Here is a 19,674-nt window from a genome sequence, read left to right as displayed (position 1 = left end):
AATCGAACAATCACTACGAAAATCGATAGTTGCTGCCCTAATCATGACTGATCGCTTCAATCTACCCTCTCTTTTTCTACATGGACACAGAGAGACAGGCTTGCGTAAGACATGAATTCTGCACATATTCTATAAGCAGTGATTCCCAACCTGCGGGCCGGGCCCGACTGATGGGCTGTGAGTATATTGCAAGTGGGCCCCCAAATACTTGGCAAAACATGCACCTTTTTAGATTTTTATTAATAATGTAACAATAATTTTACAAAATTAAGGAGAAAATAAATACATATATATTTCATTGTGATACCGACAATTGGAACACAATTGATTGATTGATCATTAAAATAAACATACTCTGAAAATGCACACAGCCCACCCATCTGACTACTTAACATGGCAGGCAAAAAAAGGATGGGAACCACTGATCTAAAGCATGGACCTTTTGACCGTTAAATAAACCAGAACATTTGTTTGGGGATTTTGCTGGCCTGAAGAGATGGACACAGCAACACAATTTGTAATAATAGAAGGCATTGCGAAGAGAGACTAATAGTAAGTTTTATCAAATTAACTGTAGGCTACCTCCCATATAGCTGGATGGCTTTAGGTGAACTGCAACAATAGCACAATGGTTCCAAATTCAGCCACACCCGTAATTAGGTGAATGGTGAAAATAAGCGAAACCACTTGAGTACCTATCTGCTACATTAGTTCATTTTGTCCCCTCTGTTGCCTTCTGGCAAAAGTCTTGCAGATTGACTCTACTTGAAATGAATGGGTGAATAGCTGGAGAGATTGGTCTGGCTAGTGCGATTAGACTCTAAACAGCTGATTATGGAGTAATCAAAGCATCCCAAGAGAGTTCATGTAATCAGTATCCCGGGGCGACTGCAGGGAGAAAATGCAGATCAGGTTGACAATGATACATAAATTAGTCTTTATAGTCATTACTCTGTGGGAGCAAACAGATGTCTTGTTTCTGCATAAAGGTACTACTATACTGTGTTTCCCTTACAATGTTATCAGTGGTTCTCAAATTCTTTTCATTTCAAGGACCCCCATAACCCTGAGAGTGTACAAATGGAACCAAATGGACCCTGACCCGTCCATTTGATTCCATTTGTTACACTCTCAGAGTTACAGTCAGGGTCCATCTGGAACCCCCTCAAGGAACCCTGAAATTGGACCCTACTTTGAGAACCACTGTTAATGTATCAGACACGTTTTGTTCTTTATGCTGTCCAAAGGGGGCGCTATCTAACAAGTCACAAAAACAAAAGGGTGTCAAAGAGATGGACAAGTCCTAATTAAAGTAAACACAAACTAAAAGTTTGGTCAACAGGAAAAATCTAATTGACAAGCAGAAAAGAGAAAAACTAAACAAAACAAACAAAAAAACGCTCGTCCATATGAAACCAACAGCTGCCAAGACCATCAATCCCATTTACTGTACATAACGTCATCATCGGGCATAAACCATGTACAAAACAGTTACTTTTCTGGAAATGGGGAAAAAATAACCTGTGTTCCAGGCCTGACCTCTAGTAGTCGAAAAAAACTAATTAGTCGAGGGGTGTCTGAGTCGCCTGCCAATCTCTTAGTCGAATTATAAAAAAGGTAGGCAACCTGTGGCTCTAGAGCCGCATGTGGCTCTTGGGCCCTCTCCCGTGGCTCCCAGTTGCTTGGGCAAAGAAGTATGCAAAGGAATAAGAGGTTTTCTTTCTGTTTTTTTAAGTTTGTTAAGTTATTAAAGTTAAGTTAATAGTAAAAAAAAAGTGTCGCCCATACACCAGATAAAAATAAGAAACTAATCATTGAAGGAAAATAAAGAATTTATTAATGCTTGGTTTGTTTGCTTTCACCACCAACGTTTCTGGCTTACTGGTATACTTGATCTGCTTTGAGAAATACATTGAACAATAAAAATAAGTTATATTGAAACACCAGAAAAAGCACACAAAAAAGCCGCTCGAGACAGATTTTTAATAATCATTTGGGCCAAAAATGGCTCTTTTGATAATAAAGGTTGCCTACCCCTGCTCTATTGCATAACATATTTGTTGCATGATTTGACTGAGAGATTGGCAGTCGAATTTCAGTCGAATCATGCAAAAAAAAATAAAAAAATTATACTATACAGTATATATATATTATTTGGGTGTTGCATTAGTCGACTGCCAGTCGACTATTGGCAATTAGTCGCCAATCAGATTCGACTATACAAATCCTTATTCGGGGACAGGCCTACTGTGTTCCAGTGAATTCTTATTTAAGCTCTTTTTAATACTTTTCGTTGGTTCAATATTTATAAAACCCACAGACACACTTAACCTTCACTTTCACACAAAAATGTCAGAAATAGACAAAATAGGCGATCTACACACTTACAACGCATGGCATTGCAACGTGTTGTACTGTATATGTGTTATTTTCACTACTTTTGTGTGACACTATTTATGAAAAAAATAAAAAAATAAATTGAATGGAAATACCAGAAAGCAACAATAATACATTTCAAATTGGAGATCTACTGTACTGTAAAGGGGTTGGGTTAAGTTTCCTTGACAATCCTCAAACAACAAACATAAAATACCATAACATCAACTGACTTACTGTGGAATGTACACACTAGCGTGTGACCTTTGTTCTGATGTACAATAATGGGCCACGGTGTGTGTGTGTGCGGTGGAGCTGTGAGCCGTCCTGCTCTATAATGTTTTATGCTCGTAATTACGGTGCATTCATTCTGCAGAGGGAAGCACTAATGGCATGTCCGTAATGATGGGCTGAGTGCTAGAAGGTTACAGAGGCCAGCTATACTGTAGGAAGACTGTTGCTGTCGGGCAGATACCTCATTTAAACTGTTTTTTTGTGTGTAAATTAATGCCCTATTTCAGTGGTTCTCAACCTGTGGGTCGCGACCCCCAGGGGGGTCCCCACATGATTTTTTTGGGGGGGTTCCCAGATGGCAGTGAAGTGAAAATGAAAAGGACTTTTTAGACCTTTTTAATACCAAAAAATGATTACCATTACAGCATCAAAGGTTATCAACAAACTATAGTATAAAAACTGGTCAAACATTGGCCAAATTGTCATATAATATAAGAAAAAGGCAAAAGATTTAAAAATCTACAAACTAATTTACCTGGTTCAAGTATGATTATTTTGGCCTTAAAAGGTTGAGAACCACTGCCCTATTTCGTCATACCAAGATTGTCGCACAAAAGTGAAAATTGCTGATCTATTTTCACTATTTTATAAAAAATAAGAATATATATAATAAAAAAAGGAACGGTTTTGGACGTACAAGGTTTCCGCCCGACAGTGATGAAGAGTTAAACAGCCCCTACAAGCGAGAAAAGGAAACAAAGAGCTGTGGGTGAGCAGTGGGGTTTTTCTTCTGCATTGTGAAAAATAGTGTATTTGTCTCATGTCAATTCACTGTTAAATGTCATTCTTTCTAGGATATACTGTAAGCCTGAACTGAAATGAGTCAGTGTGATGGCTCCACTTATACAATTAAATACACGCTTGAAGGAAATCAGCATGTCATCGCTGTCTGCTGGGTGGAAACCTTGTATGTCCAAAACTGTCACTTTTCTGAAAATGGAAAAAAAGACACAATGGACCCCCTAGTGGTCCTCGGGGTTTAAAAGCCTGATTACATTTCTCGGCTATTTGAAAATTGCTGATCTATGATCTCACAATTCATTACGTTGTGAACTTGTAGATCGGCTATAATTATTATATTTATTTTTCATTTTACAAAATGTCATGGGGTTCCCTGGCACCAAGTCTTCTCAGACGGGGGTCCGCGCCTCTGCGGCCAAATCCATATAAATTCAGTGGTCCGTCACATGGAAATGTTTGAGAACCACTGGTGCACAGTTCCGTCTGCAGGCTTTTAAACTAGGACACTATCATTTCATATCATAATTAATTGGATATCATCAAAGTAAAAAAACACAATTGGACCATATGACCAATCATACACCTTTTGTTTCTGTTCCTTTGGGGGTGGGTGGGGGGGTTAAGACAGGATCCACCCCAAACAGCCTTGAAAATCCCATTATATTTTCCCGGTGGTTTTCAGCAGTGGTTGTCATGACAACGGTGCATTTTTATTTCAGGCTTCTTTTGAAACAGTGAGTATGAGATCAGACATCCCAAACATTATGTAAGAGGGGGGTGTGCTCTGTGCTCTGTGCTCTGTGCTCTGCTCTGCTCCTGACTGCATGGGGGTTTCCTGCTGCAGAGCACCTCGACTAATTCATTACAGTGGAACGATGCACAAGGCGTTGTGCTATTATCTCGCTGTGCGACTCATTGCAACATTTAACCCATTAAGGCCTGAGGCCAATTCTACAAAATGTTTTCTACATCCTATGCTACTGTATGTGTATGCTATGCTACATCAGTGGTTCTCAAACTTTTTCATGTCAAGGACTCCAAACTGATATGTATTTGGCCGCGGACCCCCATTTCAAAATATTTTGTTCCAGGCACGCCCAGAAGCAAAGATTTTAGTTACGCTTTAAAAAAGTATATATTCAAAGATTTGCACAAGATTTTTAAAAATTGCAGATCTACAAGCTCATAGCCGCGCTATGAGCTTGTATATCTGCCATTTTTGAATAGCCAAAGAAATCAAAACAGATGCGTTTCCGGTCTTAATGGGTTAAGTCTGATTTACACTTAGTCGCACGTTGGTGTCGCAGCGCCGAAAATAGCAGAACCACAAGCTCACAAGGCGTCCCGCTTGTAAGCTTGTGGATCGGCTATTTACAAATATACACAAATATAAATCAGGCTTCATCCCATGCCGTATGAGAAGGAGAATACAGCCTAATTGTTAGGGGGGGAGGAAAGGAAACGGATGCTGCTAATAGCCCAACTATTAACAGCATCCGTAACTCTGTAATATTTAATAATAATATGGATGGGAATTGATACAGTATGATTTTTTTGATGCCACCGCCATTAGCGATCTGCATATCAGTCCCATTCATTGTCGATTCCCTTATTGATACCTGATCAATTTTCAGTGTGTAAAAAGAGTACAGGCCTGCACAGGTTTTCAGCAGTTCTTATTGTCTCTGAGGTTGAACACACACATTAGTGGGCCCCAATAATGGTGTGGGTCCAATAATGTGGATGTCTTGATGATGATGTTAATCTTTGCCCAGATATGAAGAGACGGTTGGACGTTTGAGCCAGCTTTGGCCCATTATAAAATTTAAGTAAGATATAGATACAAAATATGAACAAAATGTAAGAAAACTAGTGGTTCGGGCCGCTGTGCTGCCTTCCCACCTACGTCGCACTGCTGATCCGACCTAATGTCTGAGTTATGGATTTGTCAGAGTACCCGTCTGTCTGTGTCCCTTTTATGGCCATGGAGATACAGTATCCGTATCTGTCAGTCCTTTATTCCCATATAAGGAGATCCCTGATGTCATCAGTATTATGCCCATATATTGGAAGGTGCTGCTAAGTTAGGCTGATGGCAGTGTGTAGAAATTTGGTACTGATTGGTCCAACAGTTTTCGAGTATCGCTCCAGACAGACAGACAGACAGACAGACAGACGGCTAGCTTCCTTCTGTGCCACGCCGTAGAAAGGCCATGCATGTCTGCCTAACAACATTTGAACATGTTGCAATAAATTGAGAAATACAACATTTAAAGAATCAAGCAATACAATTTCAAACTTTTAAATTATGGAAAGGCCTTTCAATAAAAGCATGAGGTGTAATGTAGAGAATGGTTATATTAATAATAAATAGACCTATTTGATCGCACATGGGCAAATTCCGTTTTCAGCTTCAACCAGCCGATTGCTGCTCAAATGGATCCGACTGAGTGCAGGGGGGGGAGCAGTTAGGGGTACACCTCTACATGTTCCTCGGGCCGGGAATCGAACCTGGGCCCTTCTATTTCCCGGGCCGCTCTAATCTATCAGAATCATTATGTGCTCTATTGCAGTGGTTCTCATGAGAAGGAACCCCAAATTATTGATACATATTATGAAGATTTTTCAATTTTGTCAAGATGAAGAAAGAATAGCTGATCTACAAGCTCACAACGTGTCGTGTTTGTGATGCATTGGGAGCTTATACATTGGCTATTTTAGAATAGCTAAAAACAGAATACGGCTCAAATGTTTAAACCGTTCCATATTTTTCTGGGGACCCCCTGGAGGCCCCCATACCCCACTTAGAGAACCAGTGATCCATTGTGGGGTTTTTTTTCTTCCAGAATGAATTCCTTATCTATTATCATCTTCATTTTCTCCACATAATAATTATTAGGTAATTTTACGGAGACTTAATTCCCTCACAACCACCCACCCACCGGCCCCCACTCCCATTTTTTCCCACATGATTGGCAATTTTATGACCTGAATCTCCATAATAGCCAGGGAAACCCCTGACGTCTCCATAGGGCTTTAATTAAGACTTGTCACCTTGAGCAAGGAATCCTTATGCTTTCATTTGGACTGCAATGTCGTCGTTGAGCACACAGTACAGTAGCTCAGTGGTGTAAAGTAACTAAGTACATGTACTGGAGTACTGTACTTAAGTACAATTATGAGGTACTTTTACTCTACTGGAGTATTTCCAATTTTCTGTACTTGTACTTCTACTCCACTACATCTCAGAGGCACATATTGTACTTTTTACTCCACTACAATTATTTGAAAACTTTAGTTACTAGTTACTTTGTAGATTTTGATTATTATTACAAAACATGCATCTACAAGTTAACAATGCGTCACATTGCGACACATTGTGAACTTGTATATCTGAGTGAGTACTTTCACTGGCTGGAAGTGAAAGAGAATGCAAGATGAGGAAACATGCATATCGTTGCTGTTGGACAGAAACCTCTTATCTCCGTATTTTTATGTTTTCTTTTCCTTCATAAATGAATGCCCTACTTCGTCTCATACTACAGTGTCACACGAAAGTAGTAAAGATTTCAGATCTTCAAAATGCGTTGCATCGCAATGCGTTTTGAGCTTGTACATCTGCTTTTTGATTTTTAAGATAAGTAACAGTTTTGGTCGGACATATGAGGTTTTCCGCCCGACAGAGACGACATACGCACAAACATCACCGTGTCTGTGTGATAAGGAGGCCCCTCTTTGATTAAGAATTCATAATGATTGCGTGATGATTTTGCTAATTTGCTAATATGGGAGTCATCTCAGGAGAGCATCCATCTGTCATTCTGTTTTATTTGAGGTGAGGTTTAATAGACCTCTGGCAGTGACAGAATCCGAACACAAGCACGCCATTTGGGTTTGGAGGACAAGGAGAAGAGCATCGCTTATGTAAACAAATCAACATGGTGTTGGTTAATGGGGGAAATAACCAACAAAAAGAGGTTTAGTTCCAGAGTATTCAGAGAAGTTTGAAATGTTGGAAACAAGGTGGGGGTTTAATAATGTCTTGGCCACACTATGAACCTCTTATTGCCTCATATTGATGACGTCAGTCTTGCCCAAATACGGATGGCAAGACGGTTGATTAATTTTGGATAGAACAATGTGAAAGATATTCACACAAATATTCACGAAATGGACTGACACAAGTGCACAAGTACATAAGCGCACACAAACCTGGGGGGACATACTACTATATACATACATACATACATACATACATACATACATACATACTGTGCATACATACTGTGCACACACACACACACACACACACACACACACACACACACACACACACACACACACACACACACACACACACACACACACACACACACACACACACACACACACACACACACACACACACACACACACACAGCTTGCCCCTAAAAAATTCACTCATATTGTAGATCATCGTGATCCTTACAAAACTACTGATGTCAACATTTGCAGGCTTCCTGTTAAAACAAGCCAGGGGCGGATCTTGGTTTTCCCTGAGTCAGGGGCCACAAAAGGGCCATACTTCACACCGAGGGGCCCAGTATTATGTGGGGATGGTAGGCACTTAATTTCCAGCATACTGGTGAAATTGTATGTAATCTACAGTTTGTTTATAGTAATTCAAAAAGACACAGTACTGCTTATGTATTAATGTTAGAATACTTTAAATGTACAGCAGCAGAACGTTAGGAATCCTGAATTGTCCACCCATATTATTGTCCAATGACACAACAGAGAGCTTGTGTGGTGTTGTTTGTGGCTCTCTTATTATTTTCGAGTGCAGTTTGTTTCAAGATAAATGTTTGAACTGCTTTGTGGTTTGTTCAGGGGTATTTCTTTTTTTGGGAGGGTATGAGGTGCATACCGTCATCAACTGGATCACTGTCTACTGCAGTCTAGAGGGGCACTTCAGGGGCCAATTAGATTTCAGCTGTGGCCCTGGATCCACCACTGAAACAAAATAGTAGGCTAAAGCAGACCCATAGAGAGAGAGTTATGACACGCTTTGATCTCGCCGCAAAGCGGGCCGCTATAGTTCCAAACATTGGAACTATCTCATTGAGCATTTCCGCATTCCATTCTTACAATAGGAGTCAACGCTAGTGTCGTCACTCATATTAGATCACGCTGGCCTAAAGTAATGTTACACTAGGCGTTACCAAATGATACTAATTGAGGCTCTGTTCCATTCAGGTCAAACAGAATCAGGCTGCTGCTATTGCGCATGTTGGCTCACTGCAAAGGCTCTGCTGCACTAATTGGAACAGAGCCTTAACATATTGACTGCCTGAGATTAAAACATCGTTTTTCATCCCCATGCCAGCGTTTTTTTACCTAATATTGACGATCTTTGGAGAGCTGCGGGAGCCGCGACCTGTACACGGAAGTAAACAAAGGGTGTCTGGGGGGTGGGGGAGGGTCTCCCCAATTCACTTTTTTTTACCGCGATCGGCCATTTTGTTTCTATCGCCCGTTGAATAAGGCTCGTTTTCAAAAAAAAAAAAGAAGAAATCCGAGCTAATTTTTTTTTGGGATGATGTCACATCCGTCCATTCCTTCTGTCAGAATCAATAAACTGTGTTAGAGTGCCCTCTTGTGGATTTTTCTTGATTTTTTTTGTTGGAAAAGACTTAAACATACCTCCTTGGCAGGCAAGTGTTGGATTTGAAAGGACGTTAACATACGTCCTTGGTAGACAATGTGTTAATTAGTGTCATTGGTAACACCTGTACATGATAACATGTACATTATTATTTATTATTTGATGAATAAAATAAAAAATCACAATCACATCACCTATGCTCACATGAAGAACAAACAAAAATCAGAAATGTTGTACTGGTAAACACAGCTGAATGTAATGACATGAACTGTGGGCATACAGTACATAAGATAAATAAAGGGACATTATGACCCTCAAACTATTGCTATGTTGCTGCAATGATTGAATTGAATTATATGCTTTCATGACCAGTCTAAAAGGAAGGAAACACACCGAAAATAGCGAAAACTGAGAACATTTCAATCTAAATTATAAATCTCGTCGGAAGAAAAGATTGAGTGCATATAAAATTCATTTAAAATGCTTTATAATATTCAAATAATGAAGTCTTCTTTTAAATGCGGGAAAAAAATAGGTCAACTTCATTATGCTTGCTTGGTTGCAAACTGAACTCCTTTTCCCCAGTGCATTTAAAATGAGCACAAATTGGTGTGACTGCCTGGCCTGCAAATCGCCGTTGTTGATAATACTTAATTGGCACCGCACATATTTGTGCTTGTTAAAAGCAACATTTTGTCTCAATAAAATAAAAAAATCGATGTATCTTAATTAATACTTAGTATTGTACCGCAGCGGCCCACTTGGAGGGGCTCTAAGGTTGTTAAGAACATACACTGGTTGAGAACATTTATTTTTATTTTTGTTTATTAAATTGTGATGTTATCAAACGTATCAGACATTCTACATCTCTCAAAACGGGAAGGTGGGTGGTGGTTGTGCAGTAGAAATACATGACTGTAATGTTTTCTTCTGTCTATGCATGAAAATAAGAAAAGAAAGTGAACAACTACAATTCCCAAAAGGCAATTTATGTATTTAATTCAGGCTGATCAGAAGCAGGGATAAAACATAGTGAGAACTAGCGTGATAGAATGACCAGAGGGGGGATATCAAAAGCAGAGGCATTCCCCCAGCAAATTGAACCCTGGCTGAAGGTAATAACAATTGTGTCTGTGTATCATTTTGGTGTTAATGTGTGCATGGGCAGCTTCGGAACAGTTTACTTAATACTGCACACAGAAACAAATGAGACTGGGCGTGGAACATAGTGACTCCTACTTGTAAAAATGTCACTAATATCACCCCTTTCTCCTCTTCTATCTCTTTTTCTCCAGACCCGAAGCCTTCAACTTGGTCCCCGTCTCAAGACTTCAATGAAGGAAGCCGGCTCTCTCCAGCCAGGAACATGAAGGGCTTATCGGGCAGCCGTTCCCACCACCAGATCCCTTCACCCCACGTTTTGGACTACGACCCCCACCCTCACGACCACCACGCCCACCATGACCCCCGCCACTCCTACCTGCTCAGCCCCACGGAGAGCTGCCCCGTGGACTTCCACCACCGCTACTCGCCGCGCAGCTCCATCAACTCGGACTGCATGATGATGTCACCGGGCATGATGCCGCCGGCCGCGCCCCCGGACCACATCTCCAGCACCTTCCCCAGAATGCACTACAGCTCCCAGTACTACGACCCCGCCACGCGGGACGACTGTGCCGCCATCACAGCCTCCGCCACCTCCCCCGCCTTAGCCGCGGCCGCTTCCTCCTCCTCCCACCATGCCGGCGCCAAGAGCAACCGCCTCCCCGCCACCCTGCTGGACCAGTTCGAGAAGCAGATGCCACTGCACCGGGACGGCTTCCACACGCTGCAGTACCAGCGCACCTCCACCACCACCGAGCAGCGCAGCGAAAGCCCCGGACGCATACGACACCTCGTCCATTCCGTCCAGAAGCTCTTCACCAAGTCCCATTCCCTGGAGGGCTCGTCCAAGATGAACGGCACCAAAGGTGAGGGCGGAGGAGGAGGAGGAGGGAGCTACCACGGCCACCACCACGGCCACCAATCCTCCAAGCACGGCAGCAAGCGGAGCAAGAGCAAGGAGCGCGGCAGGCACCGCTCGGGCGGCTTCTGGAGCTCCGACGACAACCTGGACAGCGACAGCACTTACCGCACGCCCAGCGTCATGTCGCGGCACCCCGCGGAGCACTGCTACCCGGACGCCATGCACGGCCACCACTACCCCCACCATCACCACCACCACTTCGGAGACCTCTCGCTCAAGACGTCCAAGAGCAACAACGATGTCAAGTGCTCGGCCTGCGAGAGCGTGGCCATGGCACCCGAGGGAAAGTTCATGAAGAGGAGCTCCTGGTCCACTCTCACGGTCAGCCAGGCCAAGGAGGCGTACAGGAAGTCCTCGCTCAACCTGGAGAAGCCGCTGATGCACACGGACCTGAAGCCCTCGCTACGGACCTGTCACTACCTGCAGGCGAGTGGGGATTGGATTGTTTTCATTTTTATTTTTCCCCTACATGACTAACAGAGAAGAAGAGAAACTAGCCTTTTCTAGTACAATTGGTGCATACTGTATAGAATATACTGCTCAAAATAATTAAGGGATCAAAGTGTTCTCTACATTTCTTTGAGCAGTATATTTTCGCCCATATGTAATCATCGTAGATCTAATTATTTTAGCTACAAAGACGTCACACCCTATAGGGTATGTGTGAATCGGAGCTAGGGAATCGATGTCACTTGAGTGTGTTGGAGGTGCAAACAAAGATGCTTCTTGCATGGATTTGACTCCTTTTTGTGCCTCGGGAGAAATTTTATATTTGGACATCCCAACTCCATTTTTCTCAAAATGGTTGCTGCAGGTCCCTGCACAGCAATGCATAACCATAGATTTGCGCTAGCCAAGGACAGACAAAATATATCTCTTTATATGATCTGTCTTCCAAACGCAATGTTGATACTGTACCTGTGTTGTTTGCACCTCCAAGACAATGGTGGATTTGGTGCCCACAAATACCCATACAGGTATGTGTGTCTCAAAGAATAATAATGTCATCATCATACTATAAGCCACCAAATCCCTGTCTGCAAAACATATCTGTCCGCAAGAATAGTGTCCGGAACATAACTCGGGGAGTGATGGACCAAATAGTCCCAGATGTGAGATGTGAGGTCTATCACACTATTTGAGAGATAGGCAGGGCTTCGTGAGACGTTGGTGCTATATCGCCAACAAGGGTAACAGCGAATGCAAAAGGGACAAAGGAGGGAAGAGGGAACAGGCTTGCGCCCAGAGGGTGTGACGTTCGTGTCGGGCTTCGTGCCGTGACTAGGCTGGTGGGTGCCGTCCTATATTTAATGTAGGTTTTGAAATATACTACTGTTGCCCGAAAAAAGCTTAAAGGCACAATCACAAATGAACAAACCTGGGCAGTATACATCTTAAAATATAATAATAAACAATATGAGATCAATTTCATTGATCACCAGAGGCTCTCCTGGGTTAAATGCAATGATTGATGTATTGATTAGAAATCCCAGTGAAAGCTATTGTATTCAGCCATCGTTTTTGCTCTTTGGAGGATAATTACAGTGTCCATGCGTTTGTGAAGCCAATATATTTTATCTGGGTTCCCTTTTGTGTGGTCACCTCAGGGAGCTATTGTCTATTAAGATGTTGAGATCAATTGAGTGAATCAATGTCACGGGGGAAGACACTGAGAATAATGGCCTATCTGAACTCCAATGCAAGGAGGAATGCTCACTGGCTTCTTGGTGTCTGGATGAAAGTTGCGTGCTGTTTTAAATCAGTCTCGGGTTAGAGGAGGTGCTAAGGGAGGCTGAAGGCTAGAATACTGTAACAACAAATTACATTGTCAGGTTTGTGGGGCCTTTGTCCTCAGTTAGAGCCCTAAGTACTGGGACTCCAGAGTTTGTTTCAAATGGTTTGACACAGTGGAAATATTTACAACTGTCTGATTTTACTCATTCTGTTGCTTTATATTATTATTATTTGATTTGATTTAGAATTAGTTTGACACTGTACATGAGTCAAAATTAACTTTAAGTTGCAGCTATGCTGCTCAGTTTTGCCATTGCCATTTGGTGATAATGGTTGCAAGGAGTTGCAAAGTAGTTGTAGTTGCAAGGAGTTGCATTGGTGTGGACTGGCGTTTAGACTCTTGTGTAATTACTATTTGTTTGACTTTTGTAGTCAGTTATAGAACTTGGTGGAATTGCGTTGCTAGGGAACAGCTTGAGTCCACGTTTAGTTACTGTCAGCTACTGAGACTGATTTGAGGTTGTGATTTGATTCTTATGTGCTGCCTTGTTGTGTTTTACTACTATGGTGTGCAGCATATAGTCCAAAACAAGTTTCCCCTCAGGGACAGTAAGGTATATTTTATTATATCATATCGATATTCACAAACACTGCAACAAGAAATTATCTTGGACCCATTTAGAATGTTTATGTTGTCAAGTGTGAAAAGGTAGTATATAGGCAGAACTTCCTAGTAGACTGTGCTTACTTTTTTCATAATAATCAAATGTTTACATTTTTTTATTAAGCTTTTGCAGATACAGGCTTTATGAAAAAAACATTCAAAGAACCTATCACTGATCTGCAGCTACTCAGTCAGGGGTATGTATAAACTGAATGTTTGATGATTTAATGTCCTTGAGCTTCATGGGATTACAGTCACGGTTACATGGCGGCTTTCCGACATGTCGCCTTTCCGACGTTAACGAACCCTATACCTAACCCTCACCCTAACCCTAACCGCACGCGGAAGCCACTAGTCGGAGTGGCGAGATGTCGGCGTGGAAGACTGTTACCTACAGTCACATACTACTGAGGAGGTGTTTGTTCAGCCTCTTCTTGGCATGAATACTACTTAGAAACTACTTAGTACTACTAAATCTACTTAGAAAATATGAGTTGAAATGTTTAGAAACCAGACAAAGGGTCCTTTTTTGGGCATATGGATTGGCATGAAGTGTGCAGTGAACTGGCGAATTGACACAGCAGCCATATTGGAAAGAAGTTGGGCCGCTTCCTTACTTCCTTCACAGGTTTTACCAATGATGCTAATTAAGGTTGTGTTCCATTCTGGTCAAACAGAGTCAGGGTGCTGATATTGTGCATGTTGGCTCATTGGAATATTTGAGAACCACTGTGCTACACTAAATGGAACAGAGCCTTCATTTGTATCATTGGTAACACCTGTCTGTCCGTCCGTCCGTGAGTCTGTCTGATTGTATGTCTGTGTCCGACTGTGAACAGATATAATCTCTGGCACTGCTGGACGGATTGGTGTGCACACCAAGCCCCCAGCACTGCGGTAGAACAGTCGCCGTCGCCTGGTGGTCAAATCTGGGATTGCAATAATTCCGCATTTAAAATGTTACTGCGCATGCTTCTATTGTTTCTAGGGTTTCAAACCCTAGTGTACCTGTTCGGTGCCCAAAATGTGGTGCTCAAATCAAGAAAAATGCTGAAGTAGAGTGTTCTTCCGGGTGCTTCATGCGCTGGTGAGCAATTTTCACTGAAATTAATAGGTGAGGGCGGGACAGTCTGCTCTCTACATATATTATAACACTCCCAGTGGGCCAAGGAGGAAGCTCTGCAAGTGTGTGTGTGTGTGTGTGTGTGTGTGTGTGTGTGTGTGTGTGTGTGTGTGTGTGTGTGTGTGTGTGTGTGTGTGTGTGTGTGTGTGTGTGTGTGTGCGCGTGCGCGTGCACGTGTACATTATAGCAATTAGCAACGATTGACTTTTCGTAATTTGCGGGCCCTGGGTAGCCAACCCAGCCTGGCTCAGAGGAGCGCACTTTTCTAGTTATGCATGGTTTTATGCATTCTTTCTAACCCACTTGCCAATGGGAATATGCTTGTAACCAACACAACTGTAAAATATTGAAGACATAATCCATATTGGTTTCCCATTTATTGGTGAAATAATTTAGATAGATTACTCATGATGCCAGTTTCTGTTTGGCTCATTACCAGACATCATTGAACCAATTTTTAAGATGCTGATGTAATGTTTTAAACAGGGACCAGGCATATAAAAGGAAAGAGAGTCCAGCAGACTAATTGTTTATAGTGCAGAGCGTACCAGCCCCATTTTATGGATATTTCTCATGGACAGGCACAGTCATGCACAGACATTTTGGGGGGCAGGTTCTCAAGCGAAAAGAAATGTCACCCCTCTCATATTATCTTCAGGGTCCAGAGTGAACTGGCAGTCCAGATTCACTCCTCTATGGATGTCGGCCCCAAATCTGGACAGAGACACAAAAACAGAGGAAAATATAATGTCAACGCTGCAACATGCATAATATTAAAACAAAAAGTACAACCAGGCATTCATTTTTCATCATTTTTCACACAAGTGGTGAATCTCTTGTTTTGCTCTCTAGCTCTGGCAGCATAAACAGCCTTTCCTTTTAATGTTTCCAAGTGTATTTCTTATTCATAATATTTTGTTTGTCAACCTAAGACCAAATGAGTTAAACCTCTCTAGTAATGCATATTTATATGCTTAAGTTGCCTGACAAAGGAACCAACTAGCCTACGGGAATTAGGCTGTCTGTATTGAGATGGGTTTTTTTCTTCCTCATTTAGACTTGCCAATTATTTGTACCCACTTTCTCCCAATTTAGTCATTATGCCAATTACCCCCCCACACATTTCTGAGTTGCCGGTGCCACTACTATTGTATCCTACTGGCACACGTGCCAGTGAGGAGCCCCCATCGGGAGGACACACACCTCCATCCTAGATCCTACTGCTCCCATTCAACACCCCCCACTAACAGGCATCACCCCAGCCTGTAGGGCTCACTAGCACAGTAACAAAGATAAAGCCCTCCCTGCTTGGCTTCCCTCCCCCGAACATTGGCAGTTGTGTTCGTAATCGTATAGATGCTTAGCCAAGCTGGATGCACCGTGGTGGGTTCCAACTCCTAGACTACTGTTTCCCAAACAGTGGGTCAGGACCCATTTGTGGGTCGCGGACAAATTGTTATGGGTCAAAGTCAAGTCAGGGTCAAGTAAATAAATATCCCTTTTTTTTGGTTTCCTATACATTTAGTTTTTTACTTATTGTTTTATTTATTTATTATTTCAAAAATATAAAAAAGCTTAATTTCTAATGAATTAGAAACAAATTCAATGTTTTTTCAAAAGAATTTCATACATAAACACAAAAATCTAAGAAATTCCATAAATTAGAAAACACGAAACGACGCGTTAGGAGCTTGTAGATCTGCTATTTTCACTAGTTTGGGTCAGGAGGAGACAACTAACTCTCGAGCTGAAACGTTTGGGAACTAGTGCCCTAGACTGTGTGGTGGTTGACAGTTACTTTACCCCTGCACCACCCGAGCACTGTATTGAGATGTTGTAACCATATCAACCCACAGGGTCACTATTCTTGGGGGGGGGGGGGGGATCATTCCGTGAAAATAGCAGATCTACAAGGTCACAATGCATAGCGTTGTGAACTTTTGTGAGCATGTAGATTGGCTATTTTCACTGAAGAGATTTGGTGTAGTATAGGAAAAAAGTAGCAGACCATTTATGAAACCCTGGGCCTGGGGACCCCAGTCAAGTAAATATATAGGGTTTAAGTGGTTAATAGTGGTTTAATTTCACAACAGTGATAAATAATGTTGAGGCTTAGGGAAAACACTCAAGGCAGGCAGGTCAGGAAGATGCTAGTCTGGGAGGGTTAGCGTCGGAGCTTGGACAGCAGGGGCGCGGCCACTGCGTTGTGATTCAAATCAACAGCCAATGAAGAAAAGGGGGCGGGATCCACATGCAGTGGGTGATGCATCTAAATAGGATCGACGGGAAGCAATTTCCCCTTGAGAAATTTCGGCCGCCATTGTTGTGTACTGCTGTTTGCCTCTCGTCGGACTTTTTAGACGAGTTGCACAGCTCTCAGACCGGTAAGAGGCGTGTCCGCTCAGATTCAGAGCGTGACGTACATCCCGCCCACAAATACCAGGGCTGTGGCCCAGAAGTTCCTCGCCAGAGCTGGCGAAAACTTCTGGGAACTCAGATTAGGAAGATGCTGATGCTGCAATGTTTAAAGGGCACGTGGTGTTGTGATAACTGTGGTGGGTGGCTGTCTGTGTCAAGTTGAAGAGGGAGGGGCAGGCACTCGTGCAGTCTCGCTGAATTAGACATCAAATGCCCTTATGGGGAATTATATATATTTTTATTGAGAACTCAAATATAAAATATACGTATGTCTGCTCAGACATACAGCGGACTGGTCATGATTGAATCCACCTGCAACCCATCCACTGATAATATTATTCAGCCTAATCAGTGCAACCCAGCTCGGCACCTCGCCGTGGGTACTCTGCTATTCTCCAGTCCTGACTGCACTTCACGCTGGTTCGCCTGTTTCTTTAAAATAGCGCCCACACCCACAGAGTCTATAATGATGTGGCCTTTAGCTATTGATAGTTAGGTACTGTAAGTAACTAGGTGTGCAGTTGTAGAACTAAGCCTTTTTACAGTATTACAGTAACATTGAAGCTGCGCAATCTCAAACGTATAATAATTTTAATACAATATAACTATCATTACATCTGTAGTGGTTGGAGGTAGCTAGTCTCCATACACTTGCATTACATAGCCTACTTTAGACCCTGATGTCAGGTAGAACACCCACTGGTTGACAAGTAATACTCTCCTTTGACCAGGCGGGGATGCCAGAGTGGTAGAAATCTGGTCTCTCACGCAAGAGACCACGGTTGGAATCCTGGGTAGGACAATAAAGTTATGGACTGCAGCTTTAACACAGGCACTGCAGGATTTCCCCTTTTGAAATAACACACATGTCGCATAAACTTATCCTACTCAATCAGCTGTTGCCCAGCTGTTGTTAGACAACCAACTAGCAATTCCAGAGCAGTCGCAGTGGGTTATTATGGGATATAAACAGACGATGGGCCGCCCCTACTGGGTATTGGGAACAAAAAATATGTATCGTCAATACAGTATTGTGAAAAGTACATTTACGTGTAAATAATAAGTGATACTCAGCCTTTTGTAATTGTTTTGCATAGCCCTTCCCGGCACTGAAAAACTGGCAGCTTTTGGGCATGTTGACTAGTGTGATGACACACAGGGACGTGCACAGATATACTCTAGGTGGTGCTAGAGCTCAGAGTTACTACAGGGGGTCCGCCAAATCTTTATGTGATATGATTTTTCTTTTTACTATAACCACTCGAAACCTAGCTTCCCTTTTCTGAGGAGAACTTTAGCCAAAAATAGCTGATCTACAAGCTCACAACGCCTCGCAGAGGTATAGGTGTAGAGGGAAAAAAGAGCAGACCAAGTAAACAAAAAAAAGTATAATTTTCTTGAGCACCTGCCCCTCAAAATGTTTGTGCACGCCACTGATGACACACATACATACATGCATACGTATATACTGTACATAGAAACACTGTTTTAGACGGCTTGTACACAGCATAAAAGTATGTTGATTCCACACTCCTAGCTTGCAGACCAGTAGGCTATATAGGTTATAGGCCCACTGCAGTTATGCAAAGAGAATATATAGGATGTGTTAGAGCTTTATAGATACCTTTATTGAACCCATGGAGGTAAATTAAAGCAGCACTATGTAACTTTTAACTCCTGTTCTACCCTGGATTGATAGAGCTAATAGAGCCTGCCTGCTTGCTCTGGGGTACATTTTGATTTTGATCTTCAGGTGAAAATTTGTGTCAAACCATAAACAGGATTGTGTCAAAGGTCGTGTCCAACCTAGACACAGAATCTAAACCACCCCAATTGTACAAGTTATATTGAATTAACATACTCTACCACACAGATTGGACAAAGTAGCATTTTATTCACTAAAACAAATGACATATAATAGAGCTTTAAGATGTTCATCAATTAGGAAATAAAACTGAGCAGTTCAAGGCATGGGTTGAATAAAACTATTAGTAACACGACTAGTCTAAAAGCTGCGCTAGTGGCCCCTCGGGGATGTCCTGCCCCCTACTCCCAACCAAACCAAAATGGTTTGAACCAATTGCTGACATTGCCATCCTTTAGACCACCACAGTCTCATTATAGGGAATAAAATAAATAGTAGCAGAATCACAGAAGGAGGCACTACAGGAAAGGCCATAGGATCACCACAATCAGTAGGGTCTATTCTGCAATCTGCAACTATATTTGTATTATTATTAGAAATGTATACAGGTATAGTGTGCAAAGTTGACATTTTGGCCTGAGGGTGGCACTGCTGTCAAGGTCAGGGGGTCACTTATCTGGCATCTCCATTTTGGACATGTTATTATAGGCAAAAATTATCAAATATCTTTAAAAAATGAATTAGGAATTGTAGGCATTATATTTAGTTTGTTCCATAGATGAACATTGTGAAAATAGCCGAACGACAAAGTCACAACGCCTCGCAACGTGAGGTCTTAAGAGTCATTACATTTTAACTTTAGAAATGTGCAGAATACCCTGTATACAGTACACTTATACTGTATGTTGGTTTTATTTACTGTTGAGTGAGAAAACAATGTTGCACATTAAGCTAATCACCTGGGGACCCCCCTAAATAATTTGGGGAGCCCTCTGGGGGTCCCGACCCC

The 19,674-nt window shown here is 42.1% G+C and overlaps 1 protein-coding gene across 1 annotated transcript in view; it reads left to right on the top strand.

Annotated features, from left to right (window-relative positions):
* dlgap2b (discs, large homolog-associated protein 2b) overlaps positions 1-19,674 on the top strand; it is a gene marked incomplete at its 3' end in the record, with an annotated part of 108,596 nt that overhangs the window by 63,080 nt on the left and 25,842 nt on the right. The window contains exon 3 of the mRNA XM_084082987.1: positions 10,351-11,507. Within this exon, the coding sequence (XP_083939113.1) occupies positions 10,351-11,507 (1,157 nt within the window). The remainder of the gene's footprint in view (positions 1-10,350; positions 11,508-19,674) is intronic.

Source organism: Gymnoscopelus microlampas (assembly GCF_963454915.1).
Source record: "Gymnoscopelus microlampas genome assembly, chromosome: 16".
In the NCBI taxonomy this organism is placed as follows: Eukaryota; Metazoa; Chordata; class Actinopteri; order Myctophiformes; family Myctophidae; genus Gymnoscopelus; species Gymnoscopelus microlampas.
The sequence above is the reverse complement of the archived record's forward strand: the minus strand, read 5'-3'. Positions and strand labels throughout refer to the sequence as shown.